The following is a 24,020-nucleotide window of genomic DNA, read 5'->3' on the forward strand; positions in this document are numbered from 1 at the left end:
AAGTTGGAACTTGAAATAAAATCCCAACCATATAATTGTTGTGAAATTTGTTAATTAAGAATGGTAACTTGTGAACTTTGGCTGAGACCGTACACATACAATTTCAAACTGGAGTGAACTATACTGTTTCTAGTAGTGCAAATGTGTGTTGTAATAAAAGTCATACATTAAGATGTAAATTTTATTCTCTGAGCTGAATACTAGATGATTAATTCTCATAGCGCAGTGATCAATTGGTACAGATGCTGCACCTGTAGTAATGTTTGTTTTTGTACATATTAGTAACAGAAGTGCACCACTAACACAGGTGTCACTTGCGTAGCTGTGCAACATTTCTGATATTTTGAAAACACTGAGATTGGTAGTTAGGTTGTATGTAGTTCTGCCAATTTTTTCAATTAGATCCATTATTGATTTGATCTAAAAGCAAATTAAAGATACCATGGTGGTATGTAAATTGGTTAGAGAGAGCATAAGGTTCTGGTACTGATCTTATAAGTCACATGGCTACTGAAAATGGCTTTATCAAATTTACCTCAATGAGATTTCTGGTGACTGTCTACAACCATGAGGGACATTTTGCAAAAGACCACTACAGGATTAGTCCAGCAGCTGAGGTTTAAAACATATAAAGGAATATGCTAAAATGGCATACAGACCTTTAGAAAAAGAGTGCTAGGAGTGTATTATGGCAAACTCTTGTTTAGAACCTGTTGGAGTTACAGGGCCAGAATCTACCTCAGTTACACCAGTTTAAATTTGGAGTAATCCCTGCATATCAATGGAATTATTCCAGGTTTACACTAGTGTAAGTGAGATTAAAAACTGGCGCATGCATATTAACATTTTATATTTTTCAAAGCAGCAATAACTGTTTATAAATTGATGCTGTATTTCAAGCTGTCTAAATGCTTGGCATGTAGACACAGCTAACTAACATTACTTTGCAATATTCTATAATCTATCTCATTCATACACTTCTTTTGCCAGAAAAAAAGAACAAGACTTTTTCATGCCAAGAATGAATTCCATGTGGTGGTCATGCAGCAGTTCACAGTTTCATTGTTTGCAAAGTCAACCCCCCCACCCTTTCACCTCTCTTTCACCAGACAACTGTCAGCAAAGAGATTCAAAGTGATGCAGACCCAAAAGCAAGTAGAGCCTTCCCACAAAGAAGCCTCTTACCTAATTTACACTTAATTTATTTATAAAATCAAATCAAAATGCTGCCATGAAAAAAATTATTCTTACTTAGGCTGCTGAAGAATCTTTCCAACTAGTGCTCTCCTCAGTTACTCCATAGCATATGAGGTTCCCCTTCTCAATTGGGGGAGGGAGGGGGAGGAGGCGAGGAAGGGAAGAAGGAGAGCTGAAACAGGCATAATGGCAAAGGAGCCCTGGAACTAGCTTGACAGAGTTCAGCAACAGAAGGTCCAAATATAGGTACCATAGTGAAGTCTTTTAAGGTCAGATACAAGTAAGTATCCGTGTCCGGCTTTGGTGCAGTGGAAACCTACATAAGACAACACAAGCCTCCAAAATCCTCTTTTCTGATTTCTGCACAGCCACTTATGGCTTAGTAGAAAGCCAGCTTTTTGTAGAATCTGGCCCTTCCATCGTATCATAATAATAGAAGCAGCCACAGGGTCCAATACTGCAGTCCTTACTCCTACTGGCTTCACTGGGAGTTTTGCCTAAGTATAGGATTGCAGTTTTAGGTTCTTCATTCTACAGACTCATAAAACAAGGTCTGTGAACGTAAAGGAGTGGTCTACGTTGTTTAGTTCAGAATACAGTAAGCACTGTTCATAAAGGAGCACCCTTGTGTGTACAGACCTATCCTGAATATATTGAATTATGGAGCATATCTTCATAATTAAAATTAATTTTACATCATTGATACAATATATTTTCAACATATGTACAAACATTTAATGAAACATATGACGCATATATTGACACTATGGGTGAAATCTCTTTCTCCTGGAAGTCAATGGGAGTTTTGCCATTGATTCCAATGGGGTCAGGATAGCAGTCTATTTCTTTTCCCCCCTTTGAAAACTATCCAAGCCTTTGCATACAAATAGAGCCATTAATGGAAAGCAACACTCTACAAGTAAGACAATACACATATCAATTAATCCACAGGATGCACATGAGGCAATCAATTTTCCCAAATCAATTAAAAAAAGAAAGAAAGAAGAAAAAGAATTTGAATTTCCACTTGTTTAAATGGAAAAAAAAAATCAGATTACTCAGTTATTGAAAACTCTTTCACATTTGCATTGTGTCTTCATTGCATTCAGCCAGATGCTGGATAACTTGTGCAGAAGAGTTATATGTAGGAAATCCAAAAGTTATTTTTTTTTAATTGGGGTAAGATTTTTTTTTAAACAACTTGTTTCAGTCATCCAAAAAAAAGGCAGGAGAGGAGGTAGAGGGGGCATGTGATAAATACTAGAAAACTTTTTAGATTGCAGTTTTAGTTATGCATGATGGGCCAGTATTGGAAAAAGTGTCATGTTCTTTTTTCCATGCCTCTTTGTGCACCCATGGAAGACATGCCCTTCAGTGTTTCAGTCATTTGCTGAAGTTTGGTCATGGTGGTGGGGATGTTGTTAAGGAAGTAAAACGAGCAACGTCCATTTGAAGCTTGTCTGTGAACTTTGCATGAACCGCCAGGAATAATGTAGTGTGATGACAAGCCAGTTATACCTTCCACTAAATTTGCTGTCTGGAATGAACTGAAATAGTGTTTGGTTTGTGTAATTACGTCCATCTATCTTTATATTCCAGCGGCATATCGCAAATTGAAAATACTAAAAATTGACTGTTGGTTCTGATATTTAATGATTGCCAAAGACAAGACGATGATTTATTGGTTACTTACCGATGTGACACATTTGCATCTTATTAGACGGAGATTACTATTCCTTAAAATGCGGACGAGGCCTGATCATGTCTGATGGATTGATTTGATTTGCAAATGTAATCAAACTAATAAGAGGGGAAAAATGAGCAATAATGCCTTGTTTTTCAACTGGCAATCACTCCCCTGCCAACAACGCTGATATCCCTGACTAAGCAGCCTTCACACAGTCTTCCTGTCTCCTCAAATAAACAAAGGGATGCAGAGAGCTTGATAAGAGGATAACAAGCCAAGTATGGATGGAACAAGGAGCCTATACCTCAGAACAGTATAGCTGCATTAATGGGCTAATAGGCGTACCAGCCTAGGACTTGCTGTGACTTCTATCATCTTAAAAAACCTCAACAATATCCATCCAAATGGAACAAGAAAACCCAGAAGAACGTAGCAGTTTTAATTAAGGGAATCCCAGAGGGATATCCATCACCAGTGCAAAAGCAATAAGTTGCAGGTGAAATTATTAGAATGGGAAGCTAGTTTGGGAAATTATTAGATTATTATTAGATTCTTGAAATTATTAGACTAGGAAACTAGTTTGGGAAAGTAGTTTGACCAGTTGGAATCACAACCTATGGGCAGAAGACAAGAGAACAGTTTCAAAGGACCATCACATAGTGTTTTTAAGACCTCTCAAATCATAAATACAGACTTTCTATGGATTTTTCCCTGCACTGAATTGATAACATAATCAGCTAAGGAGTAAGTTCCACTACAGACACACTAGCATGCAGGCCACGTGCTGGTATTTCTGTAAGGGCTGAAATATGGTTCTAGCTAAGAACAGACTCTTATTCTGCTTTACAGTAAGTGACCCTAATTCCCCACAGCAGGGCTCTTTTCCTCATTAATGACCTCATCGCACAATAAGTGGTGGGCCCTCTGTCTGGCTCGTTGGAGAAGGTGTGTTGCCCCTTTAAGGGCTAGAGAGCCAGAGAGTTACCTGTTACAGAGGCAGACAGCTCCATACCAGGTCAGCCTGGAGAGGCTGATCCATCCCCCAAGTCACAGGAAGAGAGAGTCTGTGCAGTAAAAGCCCCCTTTTTTACCTGGACCAGGCAGAGCAACATCCACCCTTTCACCCACAGAAGTAGCTAAAATACCATGTTTCGTTCTGATCTGCTGTGGGTATTAGCTAGTTGCTCCTTTCTCAGGAGGCTGGGAAGGAATTTTTCACTCACCACCAGGGCAAGATGGGTTTTTCACCTTCCCCACAGCACGTTGGAGACTCAGTGGGGGGGGGGAAAGGGGGAGTTAGGTTATGATGCAATTCATTACGTAACTATGGGGTGTGTGTCCAGTGCAGGTACTCCATAGAGAGTAGATACGCTGATCAGAAAAAATGGATTGGGAAAGGATTTAAAGGAGATATTCTTAAAGGAGTGGAAACAGGGGAGGCAAAGCTCCTATGACTGGTATCACAGGGAGTCAACACCCCCTCTTTTGTCTTTTATATCCCCCCTTAACCCTTATTAAAGGGGCAGGTTGGCCAGGGATCCCTCCCAGGACCCTCCCTAGCTATTCTGGGGCCCTACGCAGCCCACCTGTGGGTGCGGGGTGTGGGACCCCAGGCATCCGTGTGGGGGGGAGGGGTGGCCCCAGACCTCCATGGGGAGGGGGCGGGGCTGGCTTGGGGGGGCAGAGGAAACCATTCCCCAGCACTCACCGGGGGCATGGCTGGGGCCGGGTTGCTGCACTTCCCGCTGCCGGCGAGTGCAGGCCCAGCCCTGCTGCAGTCCTCAGGGGAGTGGGGGTGGGGCTGGAGCGGAGCAGGGGCGGGAAGAGGCGGAACTGGGGCGAAGTGGGGAAGGGGCTTTGGGGAAGGGGTGGAGTGGGGCGGGGCTGGGGCCATGGGGAAGAGGCGGAGCAGGGGCTGGAACAGCACGCAGCTGCACAGGGCACCAGGAAATTGGGTGCCCCAAATTTCCTGGTGCCCTATACAGTTGCGTACTTTGCGTATGGGTAGGGATGGCCCTGACCCCTCCCAATATATGTAAATGATTATGGAATTATCTGCACTGTGCAATTTTATCAGCTGGGAGCTCCCAGACATTCAGGAATGAAGTTGTGGCCTAATTAAACCACATCCAGTGACTCCTGTCCTTCTTCCAGCTTAGCAGGAGGGAACTGCAATAAGTCTCCCATCCCATCCCTCTCCCCCACCCCACTCCACCGAAAGTAGAAGGCAAATAATAAACTTTAAGGCCTGCAAAGCTGATCATGACATACATCTTTATGGTCTGATCCAAAACACACTGACGTCAATGAAAGTCTTTCTATTGACTTCAATGGGGTTTGGGATCAGATCCTTACAAAGAGAAGACTGGCATGTGAACCTTGATAGTTATGGGTCTGATCCTGCACATTGAAGCAAATGGATAACTTTGCTCAGTGGAGCTGTGCATGTGAGGAAATTTATTCATGTACTTAAGTGTTTGCAGGATTGGTTACTAGGTTGCTGCAGTAAAAAGTATCAACTGACATCACACACCGTTAAGGAAACAGGCATTACAAGGTGTTAGGTAAAAACAAAGTTGAATTTATGAAATTAATTACCATGCTCGAAGGACTCAAAATATTTCCATAACTTAAAACTGCACAGCCAGTGCAATTTGAATGTATATAAAGATATCCCAACAGTGCAAAAGCAACCTGGTCAAATTCCAATTCAATAATTATATTTTGCCTGCCTAAAATTCCCCCTCTATTTTTAACTGGATTAGGTATACTTCACTGCTTGTCCTAAACTGTTGTTTAGTGTTGCTGTAAAAAGTTATCAGCTTCTACTGCAGAGATAGTGCATTCAATTGTTAGTGAAGTTCTCTATGGCAAATTCTAGCCCACCATGTAAAAAGCTTCAGGAACATATGCCACCATAGCAATATATATATACATACATCTTTTCCCCCCTAACAAGCCCTTTCATAGTCCCTCTCAAAGATTATTCTCTCTCATTGCAGACATGATCTCCACAGGTTACATGGTTGTAGATGGCATTGCTCAGTTAGCAGGCATATTAACACTCTATCATCACCATAGGCACTGACTCCGTGGGTGCTCTAGGGCTGGAGCACCCACAGGGAAAAATTAGTGGGTGCTCTTTACCCACCGGCGCCAAGCTCCCCTCCCCCTCACCCCACATCCTCCTCCCCCCAAAGTGCGCCACATCTCTGCTCCTCCACCTACTTCCCAGAATTTCCCGCCTGGCCGCCGCCAAACAGCTGTTTGGCAGCGTTAGCATGCTCGGGGGTGGTGATGGGGGGAATGTAGCACGCTCAGGGGAGGCGACGGGGCCGGGGATTTGGGGAAGGAGTTGGAATATTGGCAGGAAGGGGGCAGAGTTGGGGCAGGGACTTTGGGGAAGGGGTTGGCATGGGGCAGGGCCTCATGGATGGGGTGGAGTCAGGGCGGGTCAGGGGCAGAGAGGGGGATTGAGCACCCACGTGAAAGGGGAAGTTGGTGCCTATGATCAACACCCTCTACTCTACTAGTTCTCAAGCAGGGGTACATATACTCCTGCGGGTACTCAAAGATTTTTGCCTATTTTAGAACAAGCTACATACAAAGCACTAGCAAAGTCAGTATAAACTAAAATTTCATACAGACAATGACTTGTTTATACTGCTCTATATACCATACACTGAAATATAAGTACAATATTTATATTCCAATTGATTTATTTTATAATTAAATGGTAAAAAGTAAGCAATTTGTCAGTAACAGCATGCTATGACATTTTTGGGTACGTCTTCACTACCCGCCGGATCGGCGGGTAGTAATCGATCTATCGGGGATTGATATATCACGACTCGTTAAGACGCGATATATCGATCCCCGAACGCGCTCCCTGTCGACTCCGGAACTCCACCGGAGTGAGCGACGGTAGCGCAGTCGACGGGGGAGCCGCGGCCGTCGATCCCGCGCCATGTGGACCCCCAGGTAATTCGATCTTAGATACTTCGACTTCAGCTACGCTATTCGCGTAGCTGAAGTTGCGTATCTTAGATCGATCCCCCCCATAGTGTAGACCAGCCCTTTGTATTGTTATGTCAGATTTTTGTAAGCAAGTAGTTTTGTAAGCAAGTGAGCTGAAACGTGGGGGTCCGCGAGACAAATCAGACTCCTGAAAGGGATACAGTAGTCTGGAAAGGTTGAGAGCCACTTCTCTACTCTGCTTGCCATCCCTTGGAATGCTATGCTGCTATCTCTGTTGTTGGGTTTTTTTCCCAGCAGCTAGATGCATCAGAGTTGTGAACCAACTGGATTTGTCCTGCCATTCCCCGCAACCTGCTCATAACTCTTTCCCAATATGCTCATGCACAGAGAGCGACTGCAGAGCAACTGCAGAGCTTTGAAGGCTCTTCCCTTCAAGTGCTATTTACATTGGATTTGGAGGCCGCCTGACACTGCTGAACAATCTCAACCCTCAGTACTGTCAATTGGAATTAAAGGAACTCAACACCTCACGTAAGGAGAGCTCAATTCTATAAGGTGCTGAACACTGCATCAAGGTGCGGAGTGCCCTACACACACTGAAGTCAGTGAGAGTTGAGGGCGGTCAACTGCTTTCAGAATGAAGCCTTTAATGAGTAGCACAGCTTGCTTATTAAATTAAGAAATTTCTCTTGTGTCTGGCTACAATAAAGTGTCTCATAAGTTTAGGGAGCAAAAGCTCTTGGGAATGTTATTCAATGTTCAGAACATGTTGGGCACAGTCTACATGTTTTCAAATAAAAAGGGAAGTTCTACAGGGTTTTGGTTTTCTTTGAAGTAAAAAACAAAACAAAACAAAAAAAAACCACCCTCTCTAAATACTACTGAGGGCAATTAACTCCGGAGGGTTTTAAACCTGGAGAGAGGGAATTAAAAATATCAAGGGAAACAAGCTTAATAGTTACTGCCCAGTAAGTATTCATTTTAGGTAATTAAATAAAGGAGTATTTAGGACCAACATGTAAGGCTAATTCTCTTTTTTATATACATATATCAAGCACTGCTCAAAAAGAAGCTTACTGCTAGCACTGGAAACATAAGTTCACAAAGCTCTTGTATGATCCAGCTGATGCAGAAAGAGATTACAGCCAACTGATTTTTAAAAACTGCTGACTCTGCTGATCAGATTGGTCCAAGTCTTGCCATTAGCACCCATATGCTCTTTTTTCCTCTCTCCCCCTATATCCATGCCCAGGTCACCATGTGCCCTGCCAGAAACGTGCTGACTGGCTAAGGGGGCCTTGCAATTCAGGTAATTAATCCTATTCTAATGTAGGTTAAGCAGGTGTGAAGCCTACCTCATCCAGAGAGAAAGTAGATGCTGTTTAGAGGCACCCTTGGAATTACAGTATTTAATTGGGCTCAGATAATTTCAGGAAACTAGACCAGTCTGTGCTGCTGACCTAGTCATACAGGTGTAAACCTGTCTGCTCTAAATCCAGTCTGACCAACTGGCTCTTTCCCCCCACCCTGGATTTACAGTGTCAACAACACATGGCTGTAAAGCTAGCCTCCTCTTCCCCACCCATATCAAAGTAAATATACTTTTGTTGGAGGCAAAGCTAGATGATTAACTGTAACCTGCTTGGTTTTAGAATTAACTAGACTGAGAGGCTGCAATATGTTGAGGGATGTATTGATTTGATTTTACCACTTCAAATCCAGTATGTGAGTTGATCATTTTGATAACCAAGTTTGAACATACAGCACTTGTGATCTTATGGAAAAAATGATCAGGGACTGCATTAGGCTTTTAAAATCATCTAAAATTCTTTCTGTGTTTGGAAGCCTTTACATTCTTTCTGATTCTGGTTGAAATAGCTCTATATAAGCAGGGAGGGGAAGACAGCAACAAAAGTGATATTTATTGTCCACAAATAAAAAGTCCAATAATGCAACCCTCCCGACTCGTGTAAATAATATTCACTCATCCGAGATAGGATTGTGGGATCAGGCCCACGTGTCTTAGCCTGTTTTAGAGCAAGCAAACCTCCATTTGCTCATCTTAGAAAGAATTGGCCTTCCTTGTCTATTGACTGTATGCTGTAAGTTGTTTGGGAAATGAAGCACCCTAAAAGATTATTTCAGGAATTTAAATTGGTATTTTATAGCACTCTCCTAATTAGCAGTCATTTAAAATGGTTGGAAATTGCACTAAATTATGGGGGAAACAGCATGATTTTAAGGAAATAATATGCCGGTAAATGCCTAGCATGCCCTGGCATCTCATGTGTGGCAATCCAGATGCTCTCCCATTTGTAAATTCCACTGCTTCTTGAGTCTCAGGTCAATTCTGAGGTCAGTTAGTGCTGCAGATATCAGATTAATTTTCTTACAGGGAAGAAAAAATGTAGAGTGTAGTAAAATAAGAAAGGAAATAGGATACAATGATACATTTAGACTCTTTTCTGGTAATAAGGTTAATTCTGTATTGGCTAGGAAAAATGAAAACTGTATGACAGTCACCTGCAGTGACAGTGGATCTAATCTACTGAACCCTTAGTCACACAAATAATCAGTACTAATGTGAATATTATGGTCCCATAAGCAGGACTACCTGCTTAAGGCTCAACTCTGCAAGGTGCCGCAGTTCTCAGCTCTCATTGGCCTAGGGACTACTGATGTGAGTCGATCCCTAGATGAAGTGTAGGGTACAGCTCACCTGACTTCAGTTAAGCTACGCCAAATTACACCATCTACCTGGGTCACAGAAGTGTGTGTATGTTTTAAATTAATTGTATAAATGTGTATATATATTTTTTCCTCTAGAATTTCTCATTTTAATTATTCAATTTTTTTAACAAGTATAAACTATTCCATTTAAAATCTGTTCCAGGGGTGGCCAAACTTACTGATTCTCCGAGCTGCATGTGACAATCTTCAGAAGTTCGAGAGCCAGGGTATGTCTGCTGGGGCTTGGGGCTTTAGCCCCGCAGGAGACACCTGCCAGGGCTCGGGGCTTCAGCCCTGTTCCTGCTGAAACTCCATGCCCTGCCAGGCGCACCCCTCGAGGCTGAAACCCCTACCACACCACCCAGCTGCAAGGCAGAGATCCTGAGCTCCCCCACAGTCTGGTAGACGGAGAGTGGGGGGACATTGGGGACTCCGTGAGCCGCACTTTAACTGTAAAAGACCCACATGTGTCTCGCGAGCCACAGTTTGGCCACCCTGTATCTAGTCTATTGGTGATCTTAAAGCCCTAAAATGCTCAGTAGAAATCCAAAATCCAATGTGTTAATGTAGTGGGATTAAAGTTTGTTCAATTTCCCCTCTCATCTCTACTCCACGACTTCAAACCCTTTTAAATATGAAAAATGCAATTGTGTATTCTCAATCCAATGGACAAGTCAGTAATTCAGCTTTTGTCTAACAAGGAAGCAGGCTGTATAAGTCAGTCCAGATGTCACCTAAGGTAACATACTTGTCCAGATTTTGTTATGAAAATTATGAATAGAAAAATATTTCCAATTTTTTTTTACTCTGGCATTTAAGATCCAAATAATGTCTGTTTCTATTTAAAGAAATACAATTATTTGGTGTTAATTTATCATTTCATTAACCATTTATTATTTTTTAAAGTGCCACAGAAGTGAACAGCATTATATAGGCAGCAATAGAGGTAGAAACATATTTTGCAAAAATTTACTAATTTCGTACTTCATTATAAAATTATTTGGAAACCTTTATATCTTTTGTTTAATATAATTATTATCAATAGATATAAAACAGGATTCCATATTTGTAGCATGAAGAAAATGTGATGAATACTGGATGGAAATCTTGCATTTTGCTATGTAAAACTTGTTCTCCAAGTTTGCAATATAAGAAAATAATTTTCCACTTCCTTTTTAAATGCATATGTTTTCAGATTAGCCTGTGATATTCTATAGAAACTGTCTCTTTTTATGCTTCAAGTCTCCAGCTGCCACACAATTTATCTCTCTTTCCTCTCCTCTTTGTTTTTCAGCCATATTCCCTGAATGTCAAAGCCAATTTAGTGCATTTCACTTTGCTGAATAAATCAGAGGCGAAATCCTTGCTAAAAGTGAAAATTTGATTTGCTAAAAGGAGCTTAGGGCAACTATTAATCAATATATCCAGAGTGTCAAAGCTAAGGCCATGATAGACATGCATTCATTTGGAGATTGGTTGAGGCAGATAAAGGGGGACACTGGGGGGAAAAAGTGCAACAACCAGACTGTGAATGTGTTGGTGGGTAGGGTTTGCTTTAAAAAATGGGAAAGGATTCTGAGAAAAACTGATTTTACTGATGGATTTAAGCTTTTTTAAAGGCTTTGTTTTAATGAAGAGTAAATAATAAATAAGTGGTGAGCTGAAAGTTCTTCTGTGATCTGATCAACTGAACAATGTTTTTTACAACGTTCTTTCAGTGGACAGACAACAGATGTTAAAACCGAAAGCAGCAGGAGTTACTTGTATGAGTTTTACTGGATGTCTTCATATCAAGCTCTTTTGAGTCGTATAGAATATTTATTTTATATTCAACCATAAGACTTGGAATGGATAAAAATGGCTGGGCATGCAAGATTTTCTTTTCTTTTAATTTAATGCTAGTCATAGATGTCAGAATTGATAATATAAGAAACTGAAGTTCTGTGTTTATCCACAGGACAGGCACAGAACACCAGTAGGACAAACTTCCTCACATCCCCCCTCCCAGTTTGCCTCAACCTTACCTGGAACCAATCTTCCCTGAACAGCAGACATGCTAATATTGTGTGTATCTGTTTTTGCACTTTGGCCTGCTCCTGTTCCCGTCAAAGTCAATGAAAGTTTTGTGGTTGATTTCAGGAGGAGTGGAAGCAGGTCCCTAGAGATTTTTGTGCCAGATCCACGGATCTCAGATGAAAAAAATAATAATAATAATTAATGGAGATATCCCATCTCCTAGAACTGGAAGGGACCTTGACAGGTCATCAAGTCCAGCCCCCTGCCTTCACTAGCAGGACCAAGTACTTATTTTGCTGCAGATCCCCAAGTGGCCCCCTCAAGGATTGAACTCACAACCCTGAGTTTAGCAGGCCAATGCTCAAACCACTGAGCTATCCCTCCCCAAATATTCCAAATACTTTTAAAATAAACATCTCATACAAGAGAGAAAAAAGACCTTTCCATGACTGTCATTTCCACCACTACCAGTTCCCTATTTTTATTTGAAAATACTGGGTACATTTGTTAATGTGCGTGCCTCATAATACCTCTTCTCATACAGAACCACTGGCAGTGGTGTAGGCCACCTTAGGAGCACTTCTAAATCCCCTCCCCCCCCCCCCCCCAATTTGCTAACACTAGTTCAGTTCCACCAGTGCTAGCAATGTTGATGTACCAAAGTAGTGTAGATAAGCTGCTGGCACTGGAAGCACAGTGTTGGAGCAGGGTTATTCAGCATGGTGCTTAAAACACGGGCAGCAGCTGGCAACCCATCCACACTAAGGCTCCAAGATTCGAATATGCCAGTTAGTGTCCTCCAAGGGGGTAAGAGAAACACTCTTGAGTGCACATCTGAACACATAATATAAGCATATATTCATATAAATGTATCTCCACAGTTCTCTATAATAGTCACCCTCTGATATGGTGAAATTCAGGAAGAGACCATTCAAGGAAATCTGGGGCTCGTGAGAAGCGGTTTGACTTGGATCCCTGACTGTAGGGCCCAATCAGTGACCTTCTCCCATGACTCAGATGCCATTTAAACTGTGGGTTGGGGGAGGAAGTAAAATACCATAGGGAAATAGCTCTTATGTCCAGATCCAGTGTGCATGCTTGTGGAAGGAGTTAAAGGAAGAGTGGATAGTGTTTTTCTGATGAACAGCAGACAGGGGGAACTTGCAAAGTATCCAAGACAGTGCAGGGATAAAGAGCAAGATGTCCTGATTCCCCAGGAGGCTCAAGTTATTATCACTACAGAGCTGTCAGGCAGCATGAAGTAGCTCATACTCCATACCATGTAGCATGAGGAGTAAACACCACATTAGAATTTCCACCTGTTTCTGAAGGGACAGGGACTCCAGGACCTGGGGACTGCTGTGCAGCTGCAAAATTGGAAGTGTTGCCTAAAATGGCTCTGAATTCAGCTATGAGCATAATAGGCTGTGGAAGGCCATAAACTCAACAAAACCACATGATTACATTGTGTGAGAATGAGTAGCTTTGGAGTGGGTGCTCAGTGGGGCTCTGTAACCACTCCACACGGCAGAGCTAGGCTCTGCATCAACTCCACAAAGGCCTCAGAAAGAGGACTATGGGGACAGACTGGGAGGCTGGCCAATGTATATGTGATTATACACACCCAGTGGTCAAAGTGCTGCAGAGAGGTTGAAGTAAAGGCAGTGGAGAGACTTAAGGGTATGCTGCCTGGAAGGTGGGAGGTGAAGTGCATACTACATGCAGCCCCATGTAATTTTTCCACACAAAACCCCAGCCTGTCTCCAAAGTCCTTTGGGTCTATGTGGAGTTATTTCTGCATGTGCACTTAACACTGAGTACTGTAAAACTCCATCTATTGTGAAGTAGCATAGAAGTTCAACCTTTTTCATTTACACTTTATATAACACAATGATTTATATAGAATATACACACACACTTTAGTATATGTGAGAGGATGTGCATAAATACATATATACACACACCTTCCATCTACATATACACATAGGATACATTGCTGGAACACTTTAAAGTGATTATTTCCAGCTTCTTCTTTATGTCTTTACCCACATTTTTATCACACAGAGTGGCATTTCTGGAGCAGACGATGAGTAAAGGACAGTTTAAAAATGACAACTCTACAGCGAATCATATTCCTGTTCAATTTTACAATGTTAAACTACACCCCTGAGAGCTGCTTTGGAAAGAAAAGCTTAAATATTGTCCTCTACACAGAGTGTATTGGAACAATAATGTTTCATAAAACATTAACATTAGCACTAAAATATTCAAAACATTCTTGGATCTGCTCCATCAAAAAATCATACCCTCATGCAGTACCCCTTTTAAATACCAGGATAGTGCCTATTTTTACCTATACCTATAATGGAATATTGTTAATTCCTGGCAAAATATGAACACATTTGAAAGCAAGCAAGTTTAACTTACGAAATTGTGTAACTAGTTAATTTTTGATAGATTAGCCCAATGTAGTGATTTCAACCAAATTTTTCATTTTAAGTGCGAAAACTTGATTTCTATGGTCTGGTTGGTGTTTTTTCATGCATGCAAATTTTTTTAGAGAACATTTTGTCCCTTTAGCTTCCTGTTATGCACAGTTTTAAGAGCTTAATGTTTCCTGCCTCCACTTAGAATAAGAGAACATTGCACATTTTTGCTGAATGTCAATGAGACAGTTACATTACAGAAATGGTGCCTGAGTGACTCTGAAACTGTGACTAGACATCAGCAGAATTCCATCCTATACTGGAGAATAGCTTAATTAATTCAATATGCCCAAAATAAAATGCCCCCCCCAACCCAAAGCAAAGGGGAGGGCCCCAACCACAAGTAAACCATTGAGTGAAACAGCTGTCTGTTATGTAAAAAAAAATGTCTAGCACAGCTCCATAAATATATTTAGGCCATTTATATAGGTCAACTAATGTGGGTTTTGTCTCATCAGGCAGGAGATGAAGCAGCCTCAGTGTCTCCCTAAGCACCTTCAGCATTTTGCTAACGAAGTTACAGTACATAGGAATATTTTAATCTGACAGAAAGAACAACAATAGATCTGACTGCTGGGCTGATAATCTTCTTATCACACCCTGTGAAACCTAGCTCTAATATTTGACTGAGCCTCCATTACTTGGCAACCCATTCTAAAAAGGCCAACAATGGAGAGAGAGAGAATGAAGTGGAGTGTGCAAGTACCTCCATATCTACATAAAAGAGATTAGAGGCGACAGCATTCCATTTTACAGCTCAATCATATTGTGTTAGCATGCGCTTATCCGAGCGCGGACGAAATTGAAAGAGAAATAAAAAAGAGTCAGGCAGATAGGAACCAGAAAAGCGAGGCATGAGCAATTTCAAGGATATAAAAGGATGCTAATGGCGGGGCCCTGTCATTCTTAAAAAGGGCTATTAGGGCACCATCATCTGTTCTTGTGCCCTTACGCTCCTCTAACTAAAGTCAAACATTTCTTAATACCATTGTGCTCTTTTTCTTCTTCAGATAAGACATGGTCATGTTTCATAACAACACACTTCCCATTTATTTGATTTATTAACGTGAGTAGACTAATTCTATTTGCTGATAAAGCCTTTCCAGACATATTTTTCTTTCAATATTTCCTTCTGTAGAACTGTACACTTTTTGTTCAGAAAAAGCAGCTGTTAGAGAATATTCCCAATAATTCAGAAGTCCTAATGATTTTATGATAGCATATGAATTTAATATAATTTAAAGCAAATTTTAGGAGATGACCTCCACAGAGAACGGTGTAGATGGAGGGATCAAATACGTACAGCACATTACTTTCTGTAGATAACTTCAAGAAAGAATCCTCTTTATAATGGCTGAAAAAATGTTATTTTCTTCCACAATAAAGTTGTCTTTCAAAATATAGAGGTTTCCATTGAATTACAATGCATTACAGCTTAGTCTTTTATTGGTTCTAATACAACTGAAATGAAAGGGCCTTTAATCATGTTACACCTGAAGAAATTACTGCAATAAAGGAAGATCTGGTGTAGCCCACATAATGGGCCAAATTCACATATAATGCCACTGCATTCAATGGACTGCCACCAAAGGTTTATTTGGCTGACTATGGCTATATAACAATTCATCCCTTTGTTGCTCTTTGTTCCTTTTATGACTTGTCCCTTTTCCCAGTTCCACTGTATCACTGCCTAGAATAACATGCGCTGGCATAGGCAACAGCAGGGTAGCACCACTGCAGGCTTCTCTACCGTTGTTTTGTGCCAATGCCAGTCATTAGTTAAGCTCTGGCAGCCCAAGTTCAGCAGCACTCCATCATTCAAAACCAAACTAAAAACCTTCTGATCATGCTCATCACATTTGCCCTTTAGCATGTCAAGCTCTTCCTCATTTTGATTTTTGTGATCTAAAGCAGCAAGCACAGATTTTATCACTGACCTCGGCTTATCAGAAGGCTTAGGAACGGATTGCCTTTGTTTACTATTTAGGTTATTTTTTTTAACCCAAATGGGGTCAAGCAAGTAACCTTAGATAGTGCAGCTTTACCACGGCAGGTGTGTTTTTGACTTTGTCTCGTAAGACAGGGCTGGCCTACTATATAGACGTTTTCCTCCGCTAGCTCAGATTGTGGGTCTTCAATTTATAATGCCATCTTACAGTGGCCAATAGCTTTTCATGCTAACTACAGGCATTGAATTGTTTTTAAAAGATTGTTTTTAAAAGATTGCTCAGTTTCTCCACTTCCCCCACACTCCAAAAGAAAGCTATGTAACATATTCACAAATCAAACTGATAAAAGGTCCTGGGGCAATCATCGTGGTGTGTGTGACTGACTTCTAGCTCCAGTGCTCTATTTCAGTTAGACTGATGTAGGTATCTTCTGAAGATGAAGCTCAAACTCACCTATTTAACTAGTTTTGACTTAATTTGGGGTGCTTTATTAGCAACCAATGTAAGACAAAGTAGCTAGTATAATACAGAGTGATGTTTAAATTAGTTTACAATTTGCTTGGGCTCATCTAGAACTGCTCTGAACAAAGCCATTCAGAAATGTCAGCTGTGTTCCTAACCACTGTAACAAATTGTTGCCTGAACGCTGCACACCTAATGACTTCAAATTAGCTTCACTGCGATATTGCCTGACAGTTCGTTACGACTGTTAGCAACATAGCTGGCGTATCATGACCAATAAATTGGTTTCAGTGTGGGCTGGGAAAGGGACTTCCATCAATTTGATTAAAGAAATTACTGTAGCATTCAAAGCATAAAGACAAACTAGTTTAAGGAGACAGAAATAAGTTAACTGTACCAGAAAAACATTGCTCATGATTCAAAAGCTTGTTTATAAACCATTTGTGGTACAAACTTTGAACAAATACATTTAATCTGGGCAGAATATGAAATATTTCAGCACGTGTAGGATACTGTCTCCCTACAAAAGTAAAATTATGCTTTAGAAGCATATTGATTATTTATTATTATTATTATTATTATTTATGATCTATACTGTGGTAGGACCAGAAGCCCAAGCAGAATTGGGGCCCCATTCTTTTTGACATATAGGAAGACAAAAACCCAACACTTAAGTGTTGAGTCACTACCACAAGAAATGCTTAAAACAAAAGTGTCTCAGGAACAAAGTAACATACTAAAATGTAGATGTTTACTGTCTGCTGTTCCATGCATAAATAAAATCCAGTATTCTGGCTTGCTGTATGTATATATGTAGTCTATACAGTCTATTAATATTATAATAAAGGTGCAATTTCTGATGGTATTAGAAATATACATTATTTTTTAAATTTGATAAACAGAAAGTTGCCTGGATTACGCATTTACATTAAGGTGAATCAGAAAATTCCATGGGGTAAAATGAAATCTAAAAGGACATTGCTACATTGGTTATAGCAATTAAAGTACATCCATCCTCATTGTGAATGGTTGGTATTCTGAGGCTCCAATGTGACAATTAGCTGACTGAAATGCACAAATATCTCTGCTAGAATACCAAGACGAATATAATAAAATAAATAACAAATAAAAAGCTAACACTTTTTTTCATATGTTTGTGAAAGGTGAGAGACTGACAGCCCTGGAGAGTGTATGTGTTTATTAACCCATAGAATGACCGCACTACAGGCTAAGCAGGGGTGGAAGAGAGGGCTTTGTCCGGCTTGCTAGAGGAAGGTGCATACCTCTTTAAGGAATAGATAGGCACAGAGTGAGTTTGCAGCAGCCGCAGAGCAGGTCAGCATGGGTATACTGACCCATTGCCTCAGGTGACCGGAAGAAAGGGGAGGTTACATAGGCACAGGCCGGACTAGAGAAGCCTGCTTTTACCTGGACCTGGCACAGCCGGACAACAGGTACGAGTGTCTCAAACACTGCATTGAAAACATGCTTCAGACCTGACCTGGAAGATCCACAAATCTTTGCTCTGAGAGATTATTTCTGCTTACTTACTGTCTCTGCTGAGATTGCTAATTAGCTTTAATTATGGTATGTTATTGTGTGATGTGGACATTGGTCCATCTTGCACTGACCAAGGAAATATTTAGATACGGTTTGGTTGCCGTGTGCCCTACTGCTGGCATAATCTGGCCCTAAAACCAGTTTAACTCTCCCAAGGACTGTAACCCCAGTATAAGGTGATCTGCCTGCTACTGTAGGTGTTCTTATGCCACTTCCCCAACTCCTGCTGGCGTAGCAGGGGAGAGGGATAATGGCCAGGATTCCCCTATTTCACACTGAACTTTAGTTGCATTTTTTACCACTTTGGGGTGTTTACAGTGCAGCCTTCAGATTGCTCTAATCTGGTGCAGAGGAACTAGCCTTGTATAGAGTTTTAAAGAGCATGCTTTAAGATGTCTTTGAACACACATCTCTCACTAATGCCCTGTGCAGTTCAACTGCACCTGAGATCTGGTCCTCTTTAATAAAAAACACGTTAAAACATTCATTCACTTTTACCTCCACTATATCCAGACCAGGATATATTGTAATCAACATTCCTGTAATGATTCTGCAGTCTTAAACATAAAACTTTATAAATCTGTCATCCCATTTTGTCACGGTAATAAAATAATCTGTGTGCTGATTTTCAGGCGGTCATTGTTTTACAACTATATATATATATTATGTACCTGGAATATGTTTAGCCCATCCAATGATGACCACCAATTCTCTGTCTGCCAGGTCACAAAGTGTGGTGAGCGCTTTGATGTCACTATCTGGAACAGTGGGGTCAGGCATGGCATAGATCTTCTCTGGTTCAGCAACCAGCAAATGGGAGACAATCTTGTTATCTGTAAAAATGGACCAGAATGCTACAAGATCACCAATAGTGTTACCCTATTTTTCTAATAGGTGAATTAAGTTTCACATTAACTTAAAAACAGTGACCAAATTTACCCCATGTGACTCTATTAACTCCACCAAGGAGTTACAGCAGAGATTAACTGGGCCCGATATAAACATTTTCAGCAAACAGGACTAATTTATTATACATAAATTACAAATAAAATAATATGAGATGCACACATAAAATTATTACATCGTAACATTTGGAATAAAATTGTAATTGTCAAAACTTTTAGGGACTGAAATAAGTTTTAGGTTTTGCACATTGAGACATTTTCTGTTATTTATATTTTTGGAAATAGTGTTTTTAAGAACAGCTGCACATTGCTTGAATAAAAATAACACAGACAATTAACAAATCCTTAAATCCTTAAAATCTGAAACTTCTGTTGCCATTCTTTATCTCAGATGTCAGTGTCAAACTGTCCTAAAACATGTTCACAAGAGTTTCTGAGCAGCTATCACCCTATATATCTTATAGTACCTATAAGCCTGCTCTTTTAAAATGATAATATTAAGATTTGTGGTCCCAGGGGCTTGTATTCTAGGAACAAAATGGCTATTGCCTGTATTTGTGCTACTGTGTAATGCAGAACCTCAGAATCTCACCCAAAATTAGCTTCTTTTAATTTAAACAGGAGGGGGCCGATACTCCTTTAATTTATAGATAAAATCAGGAGTAACTCCATTAAAATCAATGGAAATATACCAACGTAAAACTGGTGTAAGTGACACCAGAATTAGGCCCTATTTGAGAAAGCTCTTTTGTACACAAAAATGTTATTGTATTATTTTGGAATGCTTTTTAATATCTGTAACATTTTCGTTTATTTAACATTTATTTTGCCTACAGTTGAATCATGTGATCTATATGGATAAATCAGTTATATTAGAATGAACAGTCAAAGAAGAAACAGCAAGAAAAACTGTATGGGCTAATTACAAGATGCCCGCAATTCTACAGTATACAAGTTGCAAACAAATAAAAGCTGTCAATATTACGCTGTATATTGAGGCTTTAATTTGAGGTGCAAAAAGAAGCCTTTTTTCTTCTTTAGGATCCTGATCCACCTCCCAGAGAACTCAGTAGAAAGACACCAGTGGGAGATGGATTGGGCCCTTAAGTCTTCTATACTTTTCCCAATATATGCAGCCAGGTGTCCTACCTTTTAATGATAGGGACATCTTGTAGCATACCTGAAATGTATCAGACAGACATAAAGCATATGTTCTTAGAGCCCAAACAGTAGCCCTTTAGAGGACTTAGACTAATCCTTTCAGTCCCTTGGGATAAACAGTCATGGGGCTTGACATATATAGGGTTCAATCCTGAGAAGATTGTCCAGCACCCTCAACTCCCTCTGACTGCCCTGAAAGCTGACGGAGTTGATATTTTTTCCTGCTTCCAAATATCAGATATAGGTCCTACTGTCCTTACAGGAAAAACTACAACTGAAATAAATGGGAGTTTGACTTGCATAGCGACTGCAGGACAGGTTCCAAGATATCTGCTCATGTCAGATTTCCCTAAATATCCTTCCTTGATTCTGATTTCTGATGCTTTATGCTCTTTTGTGACATTGACTCCTTGATTCTGATCTATTTTCAGTAGTATTTTAGCCTTATTACAAATTTGTGTAAAGTTGTGATACATGTAAGTCCTTCATAAAATAAGTGCAAGACACAGCTGGAAAGCATTCCATCAAGTATGTTTTATTACAAGGGGATGGATTCATGTTTATATGACCTGTAGGAGCTATGCCAACTAAATCATTATTTATTTCAATATTCTACTTATTATCAAATTGATTAACAGGGAATTATAATCTTATTTAAAGATGTCATTTGGTAATTTTAACAGATACACCTCTACCCCGATATAATGCGACCCGATATAACACGAATTCGGATATAACGCGGTAAAGCAGCGCTCTGGGGGGGGAGAGGGTGGGGCTGCATGCTCCAGCGGATCAAAGCAAGTTCGATATAACACGGTTTCACCTATAACACGGTAAGATTTTTTGGCTTCCAAGGACAGTGTTATATCAGGGTAGTGGTGTAGTGGCAAATAGTTATTCAACATAATATTATTATTTTTTTAAATGAACAGATGTTTTATTGATTGTTTAACTTATTAGAAAACATAATTCTTTCCAAAAGTCAAAGATTATAGCATATTTTCTCAAGAATTTAACAACAAACCATATGCAGTGAAAAGCAAAGTAACTAAATTCTATTTTTCTTCCTACTTGTTCTCAAAAAATTTATAAATGGACCCAGCATTCATATTAAAATGCATAAAGATGGGGACATAAGTCATGTATTTAAAATTATAGTATATTAATTAAAATTACAGTATATTAGTGAACAAGAGCTCCAGATTGCTAAGGTAAATGTCCACAAATTCAGTTGTTCTCACTTCAGACTCACACGAGGAACAGACTGGAAATCTCCTTTTTTTTTTTTTTTTTTAATAACAGCATCTTCATCAAATGTTTGCTTCTTGCAGATGATTCAAGAATAGTGTACATTTTCATTTCTGCTTCACAAAATCTCCATTTTCATTATTCTGACAACACAACAAGACCTGAAGGCAGGCCACTAGATTCTGTAGATAAGAAAGGAAATGCAAAAAAGGGCAGAAAGAGGTCTGTCTAAAAGAGACCTCCTAATCCCTGTTATTTCACTACAGAGAAAAAGGCTACATGTATTGAAGCATGGTTTAGTACAAGGCATAGGGAAATTCTGAATGTTCTCAGAAAGCCCCATCACAGAGGAAATTGAATAGCCATGAGCACCATTTCTAGGTAAATCTTATTTAATGTTTCCCTAATTAGAATCAATAGAACCCAATTTTCATTCCTGTGCCTTTGTTATGCATAAACTATCAGTCAGGGTCCAGAAAATCTCCCAGGCTACTTCCTCAATAAAACCAATTCAACTGTTTCCTGACACTTATCTGTCAGGATCCAAAAATTAAGTTTTATAAGTGTTCGTTACAAAAATGTCTGTAATTGGGTGAACTAAGGAAAATTAAAAGAAGCCTTTAGGTAATAATGATTAATAAGGAGATTAGTTTATCTCACACAAATGGAGTTTACTGAAATTGGTGGTTATCTTCTTAAAGGTATTGTAATACACTACTTCCCAATACTCTCAGGTTTACACAGTTTCTTGGATACTTCAGCACAATAGTGTTAACCTATGCCTATATGAAAGGACTGGAATATTTTTTGTATGCTAGGAAGCTATCAACATTTCAACTCAATGACAATGTAAAATAAATGAAAAAACTGGCAATCTGTGCATCCAGCAAAACTAAACCTCTAATGAAATTAAGCCTTAGAGTTTATTAAATTTTATTGCATTATCAGAAAGTTTTTATTATAATGTGAAAAATCTGCTTAATGCAGCCCTAGATTGTATTTACAGAATGGTGGAACAGCTTATGCAGGCTGAGAAGAAGATGCCAGATTGGACAATTGAAGGTATAATCAGCATAATGTTTTTTGGAAAGGCAAAAGGAAACTATGCCATATGTTCACTTAAGCCTTAATTTTATGTAAAACTGGTTGTTTTTCCTTTGACATAGCTAAAATGCCCTTTCGCTTACAGTTCAAAGACTGTTTATTTGCTCTACAGATCCCCATATGCTCATGTGTATTGTACCCAGCAGCGTCCCCTACTGGGGAACACGAGCTGAAATAGACACTGTTTTCTACACGCTAGATAGTGTCACAGGCACAAAACCCCCATGCTTCTTTTATTTTTCCCTAAATGGTGGGGAGAGGGAAAAAAAAGGAGGATTGTCCCACTTTGATAGCAAAATAGCCTTCTTGACAGTGACAACTGTATGGGAATTCTGATCTAAATATGGAAGAGTTCACAAGTACTTGGTAGGAAATTCATACCTTTGTAGGCTAATTCCGTAGTCTCTTGCACTAGATATATAATGCAATTAAATTTACTTTATGGAATTAGTAGTTGCTGCTTGAGTTTGTATACGCTGCAGAGCAAAACCTCCTACTATTTATTGTTAATTGCAAAGAGGATGGAACTTGTGTTTTAGCAAAGGAATGATCATCTCTCTCTCGCTCTCTCTCTCTCTCTTTAGTTTTTTTTTCCAAGGACACTTAAAAAAAAAAAAAAAAAACAGAATGCCCATAAGGGCATCAGAGACAGAACTACCAACCTATGCTTGTTATTAGTGCAGCACATTCCTCTTTTCATCTAATGTTAGCTAGTGTGTTAACCTTCTATAGCTATAAATTAATGAGGCTCCTAATGTATTTTCATTGGGAGGTTGAGCAGTCAAACTCATTTAGTTAGTGAAAACTACAAAAATCACTTTCTTGTGAAATCTGAAACTAGAAGCTCCAATGAACTAATGATCACAGTATGAACCGTTTTATGTACCAATGAAAATAAATATAACCTGTAAATGAAAAATGTGCACTGCATAAACCATGCATTAATATGCTTCCACCTGTAAAAAGCTTCATCTGACAGTCTGAGAAAAGACGAAGATAACTAATAAGATTTTTTTTAAAATGCTCATGTTAACTGGATAATATGTAGTGCTTACTGTAGCCTTTTAGAGACAAATGCTTGTCCTAAAGAAGTCAATGGAAGCTTAAAATGGGTCCAGGAGTTATTGACGTTTGGATGCAGAGAAAAAACGGATACATCCAATGTACTTACATGGCTTTTTGGCTGGCTGAACTAGCTGAGGGTTCAGGTATGGGCTATTCTCTGCATCTATTCTGCGCTTGTACTTCTGGCGACCTCCACGTACTCTGTCTAGGCGGACCCCTAAAATGGGAAAAATAAACACACACTTATTTAATACTTTCATTGTGATGCATTTCACGTGACAATCTTCTACCTAGTGCTTTGAGAGATTTCTGTAGCATAGTCAAAGCAAATTTCTTTTCTCACAACCATAATTATTAAAAGCAACAGAAAAGATTTAATTAACATAGCCTAGAGAATTGACTGCAGTAACTGTAGAGTAACCTCTTGAAGTATTATAGGGATGCAAACATGGTTTAAAATCCTTCTGAAATG

At 39.7% G+C, this 24,020-nt stretch overlaps 1 protein-coding gene across 9 annotated transcripts in view; it reads right to left on the minus strand.

Moving 5' to 3' along the window:
- Positions 1-24,020, minus strand: part of ESRRG (estrogen related receptor gamma) — a 472,761-nt gene that overhangs the window by 42,864 nt on the left and 405,877 nt on the right. For all 9 annotated transcript variants that reach the window (XM_054022558.1, XM_054022561.1, XM_054022562.1 and 6 more), the window contains exons 4-5: positions 23,655-23,765; positions 18,737-18,898 (exon numbers count right to left, since the gene is read on the minus strand). In XM_054022558.1, coding sequence (XP_053878533.1) covers positions 18,737-18,898; positions 23,655-23,765 — 273 coding nt within the window. The remainder of the gene's footprint in view (positions 1-18,736; positions 18,899-23,654; positions 23,766-24,020) is intronic.

The sequence above is a fragment of the Malaclemys terrapin genome, chromosome 3 (genome assembly GCF_027887155.1).
Source record: "Malaclemys terrapin pileata isolate rMalTer1 chromosome 3, rMalTer1.hap1, whole genome shotgun sequence".
Classification (NCBI taxonomy): domain Eukaryota; kingdom Metazoa; phylum Chordata; order Testudines; family Emydidae; genus Malaclemys; species Malaclemys terrapin.